The sequence below is a fragment of the Calidris pugnax genome, unplaced genomic scaffold (genome assembly GCF_001431845.1).
Source record: "Calidris pugnax isolate Ruff unplaced genomic scaffold, ASM143184v1 scaffold95, whole genome shotgun sequence".
Classification (NCBI taxonomy): Eukaryota; Metazoa; Chordata; class Aves; order Charadriiformes; family Scolopacidae; genus Calidris; species Calidris pugnax.
The window spans coordinates 14727843-14742842 of record NW_015090885.1 but is presented as its reverse complement, the minus strand read 5'-3'; the positions used below and the strand labels follow the sequence as shown (position 1 = coordinate 14742842).

The 15000-nt window shown below is 44.9% G+C and overlaps 1 protein-coding gene and 3 non-coding genes across 4 annotated transcripts; 3 read left to right on the top strand and 1 right to left on the bottom strand.

Moving 5' to 3' along the window:
- The first annotated feature begins 3683 nt into the window (after positions 1-3683).
- Positions 3684-3755, top strand: TRNAD-GUC. Its single transcript has one exon. It is a non-coding gene; the product is annotated as a tRNA-Asp (tRNA).
- Positions 3756-4227: 472 nt separating this feature from the next.
- TRNAI-AAU lies at positions 4228-4301 on the top strand. Its single transcript has one exon. It is a non-coding gene; the product is annotated as a tRNA-Ile (tRNA).
- A 288-nt stretch (positions 4302-4589) lies between these two features.
- Positions 4590-4661, top strand: TRNAD-GUC. Its single transcript has one exon. It is a non-coding gene; the product is annotated as a tRNA-Asp (tRNA).
- Positions 4662-5112: 451 nt separating this feature from the next.
- CPOX (coproporphyrinogen oxidase) lies at positions 5113-14999 on the bottom strand (the record flags this gene model as incomplete). Its single annotated transcript, XM_014947143.1, has 7 exons — positions 5113-5653; positions 7771-7875; positions 9649-9867; positions 12275-12416; positions 13474-13584; positions 14466-14609; positions 14735-14999. Coding segments are annotated over 7 exons (1074 nt in total), but the record flags the coding sequence as incomplete, so codon positions are not given.
- Between the last annotated feature and the right edge of the window lies 1 nt (position 15000).

Below are 15000 nucleotides of genomic sequence, written 5' to 3'. Positions count from 1 at the left end.
GGAAGAGGTCAAAGGTATTAAATTTGACTCATTAAAGGAAGCAAAAGGTGACATGTATTTCAAACATTTAATTCTAAGTATTGTATTTAGACAAGTATCTGTCATCAGTCACCATCTTTCACCTGTAGGTTCCTGAAGCATATTTGGGAAGGCATTTACTTAACTAATTTCTTACTCCAGAAAGCTAAAAGAATATATACCTCTCCCTAAGCACCCTTTCCATGTTAAAAACAGAAAAATGTTTTTTGAACAATATTCACACAGCATTTATATGTTATAGAAGCAATACAAACTGTGCTTCTAGTGTTAATGTTTTTTTAAATACTGAAATAATTATTTCATTTTGAAGCAATACAAACTGTGCTTCTAGTGTTAATGTTTTTTTAAATACTGAAATAATTATTTCGTATTTTTTTTTTGAAAATGGTATTTTCAAAGGACTGAGTGATCAATAAATTAGAAAAAACTTCCAAAAAAAGGATCAGGGTTAAAATATGGAGGTATATAAAGATAGAAGTTGAAGTTTGCAGACTATTAGCAAAGGGGAAGAGCACCTTTGGAAGATACCTGAACTCATGCTGGCTGAATACAGTGGATCCTATTAAGACAGATAAGGAATCTGACTTCCTAGGATCTTCTCAGAGCAGATCATGTGACACAAAAGGCAGACCACAAAGCTCATCAGCTCAACATTTTTCTGATGCCAAAGCCACATCAAATCGTTGCATATTGTCATTAAAAGCTTTCACAAACAAATGCAGTGCCAAAACCAAGACACTTGAATTCAGTAATGTTATTTCTTTATAAACAGCACATCATCTCCCATATTCCCGATGCTTTATTTTAGACTTGTTTGATAAATGTGGCAGTATTCAGCAAAAACTCCTGTGTTGCTTGGAAAATTTTAACCTCGGCAAATTGTAAAAAGTAGCAGCATAGACTGTTGGACTAAAGCCAAGAGACCTTTTTCTAACCAAACATGAAGGCTAAAATCTATTTGCACTCTTAAAGTACAGGCAAACTTCAAAGTGCATTTTAAAAAGGCTTTGAGTTATTGCTGAAATCCCTGAGCAGTTTGCAAAGGACCTGTTGTCTTCCAGAAAGAAACCAATCTTATTTGTTCCAGTGCTAACATGAAATTTCACGAACTGAGGTAATAAAGTGGTTTCCAGCCTGCTTTTTTTTTTTATAGTAGCCTGTCAGTTCTAAAAAGGATCCTGACTTTTTTGTTCTTTGTAATTTTCCGTTCTGTACACTAATGTATCAAGCGTGAATTCCCAAATAATGCGCATTTCTTCTTGTGTGCCAGTAAGTGAGGATGAAGATGAGAATAAGGAAGAGCACAGATGGAGCAAAAGACTGCACATCCAGAACAAGCTCAGCAAAAAGGCAAAGCTTTTAGATTAAGTTTCTGGTTTCATGTGTATATGGCATATAAGATTGCTGGATTGCACTTGCATCTTCTGGCTCCTGGCAAGTAAATTCCCAGTCATTCTTCTTCACTGAGAGATCTGCTCTGGAGAAGGTGCTATCCCTGAGGTTCTCAGTTGGGTTGTTAGTGCTGATCCCCCTGTGGTGGGAAGTGCCTTGGTAGTTCCAGGTAGCTCAGCATGTCTTCTGTGGTCAAGTTTTATTTTTGCAGTGCACATGCCTCGAGAGTTTTCCAGGCTTAGTGCAAATCAAGGAGAGGTTGGAGAAGCAGCCACCACTTTACAGATAAAGTTCTGGGGTTAATCCTGGTGCCTAAAAAGGTGACCAACCCTGTCTGTGTCTGCCCTAAGGGAGGGGCAAAAGTACTATTTTGTTTGGTCTTTGATGTACTTACGTTTCTCAAAGCTTTTGGGAAACTCGGGCTAAGTGTTCAAGTTTTCATTTAAGGAAATTTGTTGGGACATAATTTTAAATCTGCCATTGTCAGTCATCTAATTATCTCTTAAGCTTGTGGAAATCGTTTTGGTTTCTGTGGGGTTTTTAGGGTTTTTTTCTTTGTGGTTCTTGTTTTTAAGAGGATGAATTATTTTATGGCTGTATTTCTTAAATGTCAGTCAGTATTCAGACAAGCTGAGGGCATCTGATTAAAATTGTATGTTGAAAATGTTACTGTTCTTAGTCACCTGCCCTAAAAATCCTGAGCAGTGTTGAGGCAGCAGTGTCCTGTCTGCATGCAGATCAACTTAGGACCTATTACAATTTTCAGCCTAGTGTCCTACAGTAAAGAGTGTATGTTTTGCAGGGCAGAATGGAAGGAGAGCCATAGGTGGCACAGATTCTCTCCTGGAAGTTCTTCAACAGTTCAGCCCCTTCTGCAGGTTTGAACATGGAGCACGACATAAAAATGTGTTGTAGGAAGACGTTGCTCAGGGATTTCTGAAATTGCTCTCGTCTTTGAAGGGTACAGGGGCTTCCCATTTCTCCACAGAACTTAATTGTTGAGGGAAAAAAAATAATCTTTGATGCTAACATACAATTTTTGCTCTCTCTCACCCTTCCTTCACTTCCCTGTTTCTGCAGCTAATATTACTGGAACAGTGTGCTCTCACTTGTTTTTACTGTTGCGTTCTGCACTCAAGAACCACCAGAATATGCACAAAAATTCAGTGTGATGAATCCCAATGTTCAAGTGTATTTGGCTGTCAGCATCAGGACGAAAGGATGCAAAGGTGTAGAATTGCGCCGTTCTGTGCTTTGAATTCAACTAGTTCATTATTCTGAAATCAGTTTACAGTGAGGTGAGGTCTACTTACAATAGCAGAAACACAAAGTAGACCTTACAGCTTCTCTCTTCTCTGACTAGTGGTTTTTGTTATGATGTTTCTTGATCTCAAAACTAACAAAATCCTTGAGAAGTGTGTTTGGGAGAGAGCATGAGACAGACTGGAGTTTAAAAGCTAGATTCTGCTTAGGACAGGTCCTCTTCATCTGGCATCTGGAGTGGTTGTATGGATTCAGTACTTTTCCCAAAATCTTTTGATGGGCTTCCTGAGGACTGTGGTCTCTTTGATGGATGAAACCCTGCAGTCCTGGGAGCCACACAGTGTTGGTGACCCAGTGATGGTGCTGAGGGGCCACAAGAGGAAAACACCATCTGCTGAATTCAGAGTGTATCAGGTTTGCTGTCCTTAGGTGTATGGCTTTTTGTAAATGCTACAACTAAATAATTATTTTCTGTGGACTGCCCACAATTATTTTTTTTTAAGCCCCTGTATCTCACTGATAAACGATGCTGGTTTGTTTTTTTTTTTTTTGGTGGGTGTTTCTATTTCTTTCTTAATGCATGCCTGGGTCTTTCTGCTCTTTGTTGCATCAGGTGTCTCCTGTCCTATTCCTTTCCAGCTCCAGATTTTCTCACACCGGATCTGTGGCCGCCTCCTCACCCCACACATTTCCCACTCTGCCAGCGCAGCTTTGCGACCCGTTTTTTTTCAGAGAGTTCTGGAACATCTGTGTTAAATGTTACCTGGTTTAGAGGAACCTCTTGCTTTATCGTGCCACATTGGTATGCTCTCTCTGCGGAGCCGTTACCTTTTCTTTGCTTCCTAATACGCTCTTTTTATCAATGTATTTCATGACAGGTGGTGGTAGCGGCACATGAGATGGTGGAGGAGAGGCTCACCGAGGAGCTCAGCCGAATTCCCGCAGACGACCCTTGCGGGCGGTGAGGGAGGACCCCGCCCACACCCCTCTCCTCGTTAGTATAGTGGTGAGTATCCCCGCCTGTCACGCGGGAGACCGGGGTTCGATTCCCCGACGGGGAGGCCTTTTATTACCCCCGGGGAGCGCTCCTCCGCCCTCCGCAGCCCTGTCGGGGGTGAGGAAGGGGAAGGGGCGCGATGGGGAACCCCGCTCCTGTGCGGTGGCGACCTCGTGCGTGTTGTCGCCGACAGCCTCTTGGAGAGAGAAAGGGGGAAAGCTGGAGGGTCGTTTCGGTAGGGCCGCCCCCCCCCCGCCCTCTACGCGAGGTGCGTGTCCGTGTGCGGCCGAGCCGTAGCTCCGTGCAGCCAGTAACGGAGGTGGCACCCGAGAGTCTTCAAAGCCTCAGTTTTGGCAATTCTCGTCACCCCGCTCAGTGCTGTGGCAGAGCTCCCTCCCTGAAACGACCGGCAGACGCCGTCTTTGAAAAGACGGGGCGCGGTAAGGCCGGGGAAGAGGCTCCAGGCAGAGGTTCCACCCGCGGTTTGTCCACGCGAGGCCGTGAGCCCCGAGTACTCCAAAGCGCATTGTCGGACCGGCCGGTTAGCTCAGTTGGTTAGAGCGTGGTGCTAATAACGCCAAGGTCGCGGGTTCGATCCCCGTACGGGCCATCTGTTTTCCTTCCTCGCAGGCGAGGAGATCGCTGGCTTCAGCCGAATGTTTTGGTTTTCCTTTTTTTAATATATTTTATTTCATTTTTGAGGAGAAAGCGTGACACGGGAATGAACACGGTAGCCCCCAAAAGGGAAGCTTGACATCGGCGATCGGAGGGCAGCGAGCGTGAGACAACCCGGCTGGTCGGGGCAGCCGCCACACAGGGACCGGAAGCCCGCCACCACCACCACCAGCGGTGACGTTGTACTACGTCATGGCGGGATGCCAATCTACCAGCACATCGTTCCTCGTTAGTATAGTGGTGAGTATCCCCGCCTGTCACGCGGGAGACCGGGGTTCGATTCCCCGACGGGGAGATGGTCCTTCTTTTCTTCAGCTCGGGTGGGTGGGAGTGGAAATTGCACCCTCATTGCTTTTCCACACGGGATCCTTGACAGGGTTAATGCCACAGTAAAAAGGGCAATCAGTCTAGGGCTAGGATACGGAGGATATCAAAGTGCTATTTGGAGGACTTAGGGGCAACAGCCAACAGCTTCCTGATCTGTCCCCAACCTCCCTGGCAAAGGAGCTTTGAGATCCAGGTTCCTTGATCACAGCCAAGATGTGCAGCACCCGAAGAGTTTGACTTACATCAGCCAAGAGTTGTAAGGTTGGCTTACATCAGGTTAGATAAAATCCCAACCCAGAATCTCCCATTTACTGGTTGGTCAAGTCATGCTACTGCAGCACATCTTAAAACACTCTGTGGTTTGCATCAAAATACACGTCGTTATGTATCACCTTTTTCACAACTACCTGAAGGCAGAGTTTAGGGTTTAAAATCATACCAAATATTCCCTTTATTCTTTAAAAAAATATTTCTAAAACATACCAACATTTTCTAAGAGTAAGCAGTGCTATTCAGGCACAAATAATGCTTTCATTCCACTGGGAGAACACTTCACAGTAGTTTACCATTTTGAAGTCGAACAAATCAGTTGAGGAAGTTTTTAAGCATGCATAGTAGCCCTGTGAGGGAATCATCAGTCCTCCACAAGGCAACATCAACAGGGGGTGATAACATTACTGATCAATCTTAAAGAATGAGTTCACATAATTGCAAGTTGTAACAAGTCTACAGCATTATTAAGGCACCAGGTAAGAGTATAAATAACTATACTGAAACGCCACGCAACAGTGGTTTGAATGAGCTGATTTGCAGGCGTTCCTGTTCCTTCACAATGGCTCAGAGTAAGCAATCCATCTTGTTCATGATCCACGTCAGTGCACCCAGTCTTTGGGATTGCGCAGAACCTCCAGGATTTCTGCTTCTTTTGAGCGCTCTGGAGGGGTGTGCATGTACTCCCACCTGCAGGGAGAGGGGAAACTCATTCAGACTGCCCACGTGGCTGCCACTTCTCCCGTACCCAGCTGTGTTTGGCCTTGAGTTGCCTTTTCTGAGAATGCAAAGCTATATACACAGTTGATACTCTCCGATCAGCTGACAGATATGGCTACAAATCATTAAGTGCAATAAAAACAAATAATAACAGTGGAAGAGACAGGAGAAATGTTAGCTCAATCTTTTTTCCCAACTTCTTGAAAGGCTGGAAGAACAAGCTAAAAAGAAAGAGCAATTCTCCCTACACCACAATCCATGCAGGTTTATGTGCAAACATCTTTTAGCAGTCTCTTGTGACACACCAGTATCACAAGGAAGATGTGCCAAAAAAGAACCCAGAGAAGAGACTGTGAGAATGCGAGACCTAAGGGAAATTGCCAGCTTCAAACTTTATCATTTGATTCTGATGCAGTATTGTCAGCCACCCAGGACAAGTATTTCCAGAAGCTGGACTGGAAGTACTACAATCTTGGTTTTAAAAATAAAGTTGATGAGAAAAAAGATTCAGATTAGATATCAGGAAGAAATTTTTTACTATGAGGGTGGTGAGACACTGGAACAGGTTGCCCAGGGAAGTTGTGGATGCCCCATCCCTGGAAGTGTTCAAGGCCAGGCTGGATGTGGCCTTGAGCAACCTGCTCTAGTGGGAGGTGTCCCTGCCCATGGCAGGGGGGTTGGAACTAGATGATCTTTGAGGTCCCTTCCAACCCAAACCATTCTATGATTCTATGAGAAACCACTTTTTATTAAAAGGCAATTAAGAGGCACAACAGAGGACAAAAAGTATGAGCAGTCATAAAGGGATGGATACAGCCTTTTGCCCTTTTTTTTCCCCAGAAAGGAGCCACTCATGATGGAAACAAGCAAAACCAGATCACCCCAGCAATGAAATCTAAAAGTAGGACCATACTACACTGCCAAGTGAGAGACACATTTGGTGTTGGCAGCAGGATGAAGCTCTATGGTGAGACCAGGACTGCCTTTATGGTTAAGGTGTAGCAGGCAAAGGTGAGTTATCCTAGCAGAGGGAGGTCACTATGGACTCAGGAAATTCATGATAGGGCCTGTGCTACTGAGCATATCTGAAAGCAACCTAAAAAGGGGCATAAACAGTAAATGACAGTTTGCTGATGTTGCAAGATAGGTTAGAACCTAAAAAGGCAGTTGAAAAGAGTTAATATCAAGCCAAGCAACTGAGCAATAAAATGGTAGGTGAAATTCACTGTTGATTGATCTAAAGTGATGCACACAGGAAAAAAGAAAAAGTTACATACAAGTTGAGAGACTGAGTTAACTTTTATTGCCCAGAGAAGATCTTGGCATCACAACAATTCTATGAAAAAGCCAGCTCAATGCTTAGCAGCAGTCAAACCAGCAAACACCGTATCAGGATTATGAAAGGAATAATGAACTAAAATATCATTATGCCACTGTATGGATAAACATACATAGATTACGTTCCTTATCCCCAGTTCAGAAAGGTCATAGAAAACTTAAGCCTAGAGAAAAGTGGCAAACGTGATCAAAAGTATGGAACAGCTACTACACAAAGACTAAGAAAGAGGGGGACTTGCCAGCCTGGAAAACAGATAATAAAAAAAACCAGAAGCCTGTAAAATAAGAACTGTCATGGAGAAAATGAAAGGGAACAGAATCTGGTTACTCAAAAGTCTAATGAAGTCATCAGGTGCAAGTAGAAAACAAAGAGGCACTTTTTCATACAACACACAGTTAAACTGTGGAATTCCTTGCCACAGGCTCATCAGGACTGCCAGAAGCTCACATGGTTTCAAAGAGCTACTCACCAAAAACCCATGAAGTGAGGAGGTGAAATCTATCATGAGGTACTAAGCAAAAAAAATACACTTTTTTGTCAGAAAATATCCAGGCCACACATTAGTGGAAACTGAGCAAATGTAGCAGACCAGAGAAGCTTCTCCATTTATTTGGCCAGTTCTTGTATCATGCGTGAACTAACCACTGCTAAGAGACTGGACACCAGAACAGACCTTTTATTTAATCCTATAAAGTATTTTAATAAGAATAGCGCCTACCTGCAAGCCCACAGAGTTATATGGCCTTACCTTGCAGTCAGTGGCAGAGACATAAGAATGCTTTCAATTCTTGATCCTGGTGTCAGGAGGCCAAACTTTGTACCTCTGTCATAAACCAAGTTGAACTCTACGTACCTATGGCGAGTGAAGAAATGCAACAGAAAACCAAGTTTATTATCAGAAATGACTTGTACCTTCTTCAACTAGCAGACACCAAACGAAACCAGCTTGTCTTTCTGCTGTGTGAACCCTCTTGTGGGGCCAACTCTTCTCCAGCATCCTCTGTGTAGGAGTGTGGCCTTGCCACTCCACAAAGCATAGGAAGTAATGACCTTAGCTAACAAACAAGAGCAGAAAAACTATCCAAACAGAGTATTCTGCGTGGTGCTAGACTAGCTTACTTATGCTAGGCCTCAACCCTGCTGGTAAGCTTGATGTCAAGTTTAGCTTGGTTATGCTAGTACTCGTGTGGTGGTCTCAGATATTAAAAGGAGTCTTAAAGGAACTGGAAGTAATCACAGGAAAATCTCTACTGTGCAGTCCTCCATGCTGAAGGACACAGAAGCAGCAAGGTCAGAACAAGATTATCTGCTTCTTGGGGAAATCTGGAAAGCAGCAGAAGTCAGCTTCAGAGTGCTGGCTGGGACTTCTAAGTGCCAGAATAGATGGTTTTCTGCCCCCAGCAGAGGAAAAGAGAAGTGACATTTCAGCAGGGGTTATCTTAATAACCAGTACTGAGGCATTAGTACTTAACAGAGGTAGAGGAAGGGAGGAGCTCTTATCTATTTGCAGAAATGGAGAGCTTTGCCTAGCCCAATAACCTGCAAACAGATCCAAGAAAATAAGCAGGCCTCATCAGCTGGCCCTGCCTGCAGCTTAAAGTAGCTATTCCCCCCTATAACCTTAGCAGGTTTGCTAAATCCCATCCACAGACTGGATCCTGAAAGCCTAATGGTCCCAGGAAGAGTCCCATCAAATTAAGCATATATCTTTTTTTGAGCAACTGCTGCAGGTCAGTTATTTAAACACGAACGCTTGTGCCCTTCTCTGTGCCACTCTTTGCAGATTTCTCTGCAAACTAGAGACTTCCCAGTTCTGTACAGACCACATGTATTCTCATTCCTCTGTGTGCTTACACAGTAACAGGACACAGAGAAAGGAGAGCAACTGTACCTGCCAATGTACTTAAGCTTTTTCAGCATTAGCAGTTGTTCACTTTAATAAGCATCCTCCAAAGTCCCTTCAGTTAAAGTGACTTTGGACCATGCTAGAAACACAAAACCCCTTTCTATCTTTGTTCCTACAAAGACTTCACTCCGTCCTCATTTCAATGCCAAGATCAGATGGAATAAATATGTGTGTAAGAAGTTGAAAGTACTCCTGGGTACAATTATTCCATGACTTTCTGGATTTAGCTTCATTACTGGTTAGGAAGCGTGACTCCCTCACCCTTTTGCTCCTCATGTCACTGGTCAGTCATATTACCTGCATCATCGGGCTGCAGGAAAAGGCAAGACTCAGGACACTGAGCACACATGCGCCCCTTTGCCTGTTACAAAGCAGCAGCTTTTCTTGGTTTTTGAAGGACTAGGAGAGAAACTGTGGCATTCTGTTTGAGTTGCTTTATGCTGCAACACCGGAGAGTGGGGGAAATGGCTGAGGGTGTGCTGCTAGCTTTTTTGCACCCTCCCCAGCAATCTAGCATTCGATTTCAAAAATAATTCTGTATACAAAAATGTTGAAATCCTCTGGCAAGCTTTAGAGCACTTATGCAAATGTAGCCCATAGCACAAGAGGACATAAAATGCACATCAGGACATAAATCCTGCAACCATAAAGAATTAGCTACTTTTTCTCTTGCCAGCGTAATCCACCTCCCGGGTGTTATTTTGTTCCTTCCGTACTCACCGTCCCCTCCGAAGCTGCTGCCACTGCTTTTCCTCTGGTGTGAAGGAGTCGTGGCAGTGCCTTTTCACAATGGGAATGTAACAAGGCACGACAGCTTTGGCACAACTCTTCACGAACTGGAATACTTCCTCCTTGGAGGGAGAGTCCATGTCATCAAAAAATATCCCTCCGATCCCTCTTCGCTCACCACGGTGCTTGATATAGAAGTAGTCATCACACCTAGGAGAGGTAGCAGTTATTAACACGGTCCACAATATTCAAAGAAACAGAACTCCAAACAGCTATGTGGCACAGGATGGCACTAGTGAAATCCTGATGAAAAGTCAGCTCCTGCAGTGCCAGGTGCCCCACTGACTGCTGAAAGCCAAGATGGTACAGCACCATCTGGAAAATGCTCCTGCATTCAATTACAGTAAAAACTCTGATTAAATGGTCTCTGCAGAGCTACGTATCGCTGCGCAGTCACTGAACATGTAACACTCAAACACCATGGCAGATACTTCCATGTGGAGTGATCCAATCCATATCCTCTACCAACAAGGAGAAACACATGATTTCAAGACTTCACCCTAAGAGCTTTTTCTAGATTTCGTTGCCAGAATTACATATAGATACCAAATTGTTTTTACAGCTTTCAGATGAACTCGAAATAAACTTGGAAGAGAACCTCTTTATTCTTTTTGCCATTCTAGTGAAAGAATTGATTTTCTGCATCGAAACGGAAAGAATCTAAAAACCCAGTACCAGATAAGAAAGCCACTTAAGGAAAAATTAAAAGGGAAACAGCCTTCCTTGGAAGGAGGCTTTGTAATAGTTAAACTTGGAAGATGGAGCCATTCTAGCAGTGGTTGTTCATGGCTCATGTCCAAGTTTATCAAGGAGTTAGCGCAGCTTATCCTACAATAGGGAGGCAATTAATCTCTTTTGTATTTACTGTATGTAGGTGTGCAATTACTGTAAGTTAACTGATTCATTGTATCCACACCCTGTATTGCTTATAGCTGCTTGCTTGGGCAGCCATGCCCTGCAAGTCTTCACGTGTGGGAGAAATGGAAAGGAAGTAGGAAGCAGAAACCATCAACGCCAAGGAAACCCCATCTTCCTTTAGGACTAGTTTTCCATGCGTGTATGCGTCCATGGTTGCTGTTCTCAAGCAATATAAATGGCATGGTCATAGCAGGAGAGACACGTAGATGTAACAGATAACCTAAGTAATTTTTTTTTTATTCACTGGGATGAGCAGCTTTTTGGGGTTTTATAGCAGCAGGAAGAGTTAGGAAAAAAAAGACTGAGTCAGATATGCAAAAGAGAACAAGCCTAACAAAAGTCTTAAAGCTAGATCAGGAAGACAGCAGGGTAAACATAACAAGAGCTTTTATGTTTGAGAAAGGTGGGAAAAGGGGCAATGCTAATTAACAAAGCTCAGAGGAGTTTCACACTACTCCAGCAGCGAGAACTGTGTGCCCCTACACAGCGGCTGCTGCTTACAGCAAACACTCATGCTGGGACTGAGACAACTGCCTTTGTCCATGGGATACAACTGATCCTTCCCTGAGCTGCTCTCAGACTAAGAACAGGAATCCTTCTCTCCGGCCCCCTGCAGCTGGCATTGCTAGGCTACTTAGGCTGCAAACAGCCTCACCATGAAGGCAGACACTCTGAACTACCATGCAAAAATTCCTCAGAGCACAAGACTGTAGTCTTAAGGTTGTGTAAGATGTGCTCCTCTAAGTGATTCACGCCCAAGCTACAACACCCACTTTATCTCCTGTCCTGAGACAAGAGCTGGTAGCTTACAAAAGGGTAACCCCTCCCTCCTGGATCCCACAGCTTGTAGCAGATAGGATTATCAGACACAGAGCAGCAGGTCCCCACTGACTAGTGGAGGATCCCATCACCTGTATCTCTCGGCTCAAGAAGAGCATTCAAAGTTTGCGTCTTTAAACAATATGCTGTTCAACCCTCAGTGAATGTGTCACTGGAAAAAAATTACAGCTCAATCAAAATTATGAAGCTTCTATATTAAAGACAAGATCCTTTACCTACCTAGCAAAAAAAAAAAAAAAAAAAAAAAAAAAAAAAAAAAAAAAAAAAAAAAAAAAAAAAAAAAAAAAAAAAAAAAAAAAAAAAAAAAAAAGGTAATAGATGTCAGACTGAAGGCAGAAAAACTGGAGTCGGATTTTCAGAACGGCAGTGCTGGCCCAAGAGCTCACACTACAGCCATGCACATTTACCTTGACTTCACTCAAAGGAGAATTAGTGCAAGTCCATGGGGCAAAAGTCTTGTCCGAGCTTAATACCAGAGGCTAAAAGGATGTTTTGAGTTGCTTAGTGAGGTCTGTGGCTTGCAAAGTCTTGTAAAGTCAGCTTGGTTTTTATTCAGGCTATGGATTTATGATCCCAGTTGTTAGCCCTCTGATTTGAAAAGCTCAGGCCTCTGTAAATAAGAGACTGCTTTAGCCTACGTTTTGTCCCAGTGCACATCTGCCATTTTTCATTAGGGTCTCCTGATATTTATCAAAAGGCAGAGCAGAACCTACTGTTCCTAGAATAGACTTCACTGGAGATACCCAGTGCTGCCTTCTGCTCCCACAAAAGGAACCCAAGAACATCTCTCCTCACATACCATTTCTTGAACTTGGGATACAGCTTCAGATCATGCTTGTCACAGGCTTCTTTCAGAGTCTTGTGAAAATGAATGGCATCCTCTTCATTCAGGTACGTTGGAGTGAGGTCAGTCCCACCACCAAACCACCACTGTTTAGTTCCTAGAGGAGAGGCAAGCAGCAACGTTTTTCTTGTAAACTTCCAAACAGAAATATGTTACTAGTGGTTCACCAAGAACTAACAACTACTTTTACAATACAAAACAAAATCATCCTAAACATCACACAGAATCACACAGAATATGCTGGATATTAGGAAAATTTTTTTCACTGAAAGGGTTCTCAGCCATTGGAATGGGCTGCCCAGGGAGGTGGTTGAGGCACCATCCCTGGAGGTGTTCAAAAGACAGGTTGATGTAGTGCTGGGAGGTATGGTTTAGTGATGATGCTCCTTGTTTGTTGTGTGGGTGTCTATTTTTGTCAGTTAGGTTGACAGTTGGACAAGATGATCTCTAAGGTCCCTTCCAACCTAGAAGATTCTGTGTGACTCCTATTCAGAAGTCCAGAAACTGCACACCAAAGAAAGGGAACGTCATTATTTGATCCAGGGAAGTAATTCACTATAAATGATCCATAATGCTCTGGCAAAATAACTGAAAGAAAAGTGTCTTTGAGCTTCTGACAGTACATACACTGTCACAAGGTACAGACGGGCTCTCAGCACGGGACCACCTAGCCTACAGTCCTGCTTCTGACGGTGGCCAAAGGCAGAAACTCCAGGAAGAAAGGCACAGTGCACGTAGAGAGCGTTATCTCTGACAGCACGTCCTCCCGGCTTCTGAGACAAAGGTCTATCCTGACCAGAATGCTTATCAGTCCTTCACAGACCTTTCTTCTACTAAATTCTAGACTTGCTTCTTTGAATATGTTTTACACTTATTTATAACCTCCCACACTTTAGTTTCAGGCTGAAGCCCTTGGTGTACGCTCAAAAAGTAAACCACAAGCACCTTTACTGCACCAGATGCAGGCATCACACTGATTTTACAGATGGCCAAACGAAGGCCAGGGGCTGAGATCCACTGCTACACAGCAGGCTCTGGCACAGCTGTGAACAAACCCAGTCGGGTTCTTAACCTCTCACCCTGGCTGTGTGTGCCCACCTCCTTCGTACAGACTCACACGCTTCATACCTACTTTGATGGACTACACCTCTTACCGTCTGCCTCCTCGATTTCGAAGTATCTGTAGTTGAAGTGCATGGTTGGCACATGAGGGTTCTTTGGATGGATAACAGAGCTCACACCCATGGCGCAAAAAGGTAGTTTTCCTAGATAAGAAGATACACAGAAAAAACCCTTAGGTTTTTTCAAATAGCTTCATTTATTATCATTTAAGAAATACCAATATTTTTCCTTAGGTTCCACTACAAGAAAATTTCTGATGTTGGGTCACATAATTATAAATCAATGTGCAATTTACTTCTCAACTGCACACTTCCATGTGCCTAATTAAATGCTTTTTTTTGGTATTTGTCCTAAAATGCAATCGTATGTCAGCACACCCATTAGATGAAGACCACTTTAACCATAAGGCACTGCTAAGGCTTTCCACCACCAGAGCGGTGGGAAGTCCTCAGAGTTACCCTCTACTGTACAAACGTGGATTGTGTTCAAAAGACAGGTTGATGTAGTGCTGGGAGGTATGGTTTGGCGATGGTGATGCTTCTTGTTTGTTGTGCGGGTGTCTATTTTTGTCAGTTAGGTTGACGGTTGGACAAGATGATCTTTAAGGTCCCTTCCAACCTAGAAGATTCTGTGATTCTGTGAATCCCCTTTAGCTTTTGGGTCTTTTTGGTTCTCCGCCTCCACCTCTTTGGCACCTAACTCCTGCGCCGTTTCACTGTTGAGCTACAGCATCATTACTGTGCCTACAGTACCTTGCCTACAGCCAGCAAGACTGGAGGCAGCCCCCTGACACCTTGCTTTTTAGGGATATGGAAGCCCACCTGCCAGGCGCGCTGGTTAGCAACTACCATGATACAAACGAAACCTTCCCGTGAGCGTGGTGGATCAGCCTCCCTCACCTTCTGCTCCAAGGCCAGATCCTGCCTTTAGAGCACCCCCGCAGCCACACGGGGGTGAAACACGCACACACACCCCCCCCCCACACACACCTCCCACTCCCCCTCCCCGCCGCCGGACATCTTACCGTCTTTGGCCTTCAGAGATTTCCCCCGGCTTCGCATCTGCCGCGCTGCCTCCTCGGACAGGAGCCCGGACACCACGGACACGTTGACACCCGCCTTCTCGAAGACCTCGCCGTCCTGCAGCACGCAGCTGATGCCGCCTCCGCCTGACAACGCCAGGGTCACCCCGCCGCCGGGGCCACCACCGACCACCCCCGGGGTGCCTCAGCCCAGGGTGGGCACCCCCTCCCATCCCATCCCATCCCCTCCCATCCCATCCCATCCCCCGTACCTTCCTTCCTCTCCCAGGTATCGACTGCGAAGGAGGCGCCGGGGTCCAGCGCGGCCAGGGCACGGCACACCTCCCCCTGCGTCTCCATGATGAGCAGCTCCATGCGGCTCCGCAGCTCCCGCCGCCGCCGCCGCAGCTCCCGCAGCCCGCTCACCGGCGGCGCCATGAACCGCCGCCGCAGCTCCTCCTCCTCCTTCTTCTCCTCCTCATCCTCTTTGGACGCCGCCATGGCGGCCCACTGCTGCCGCCGCCACAGCCCCAGCCAC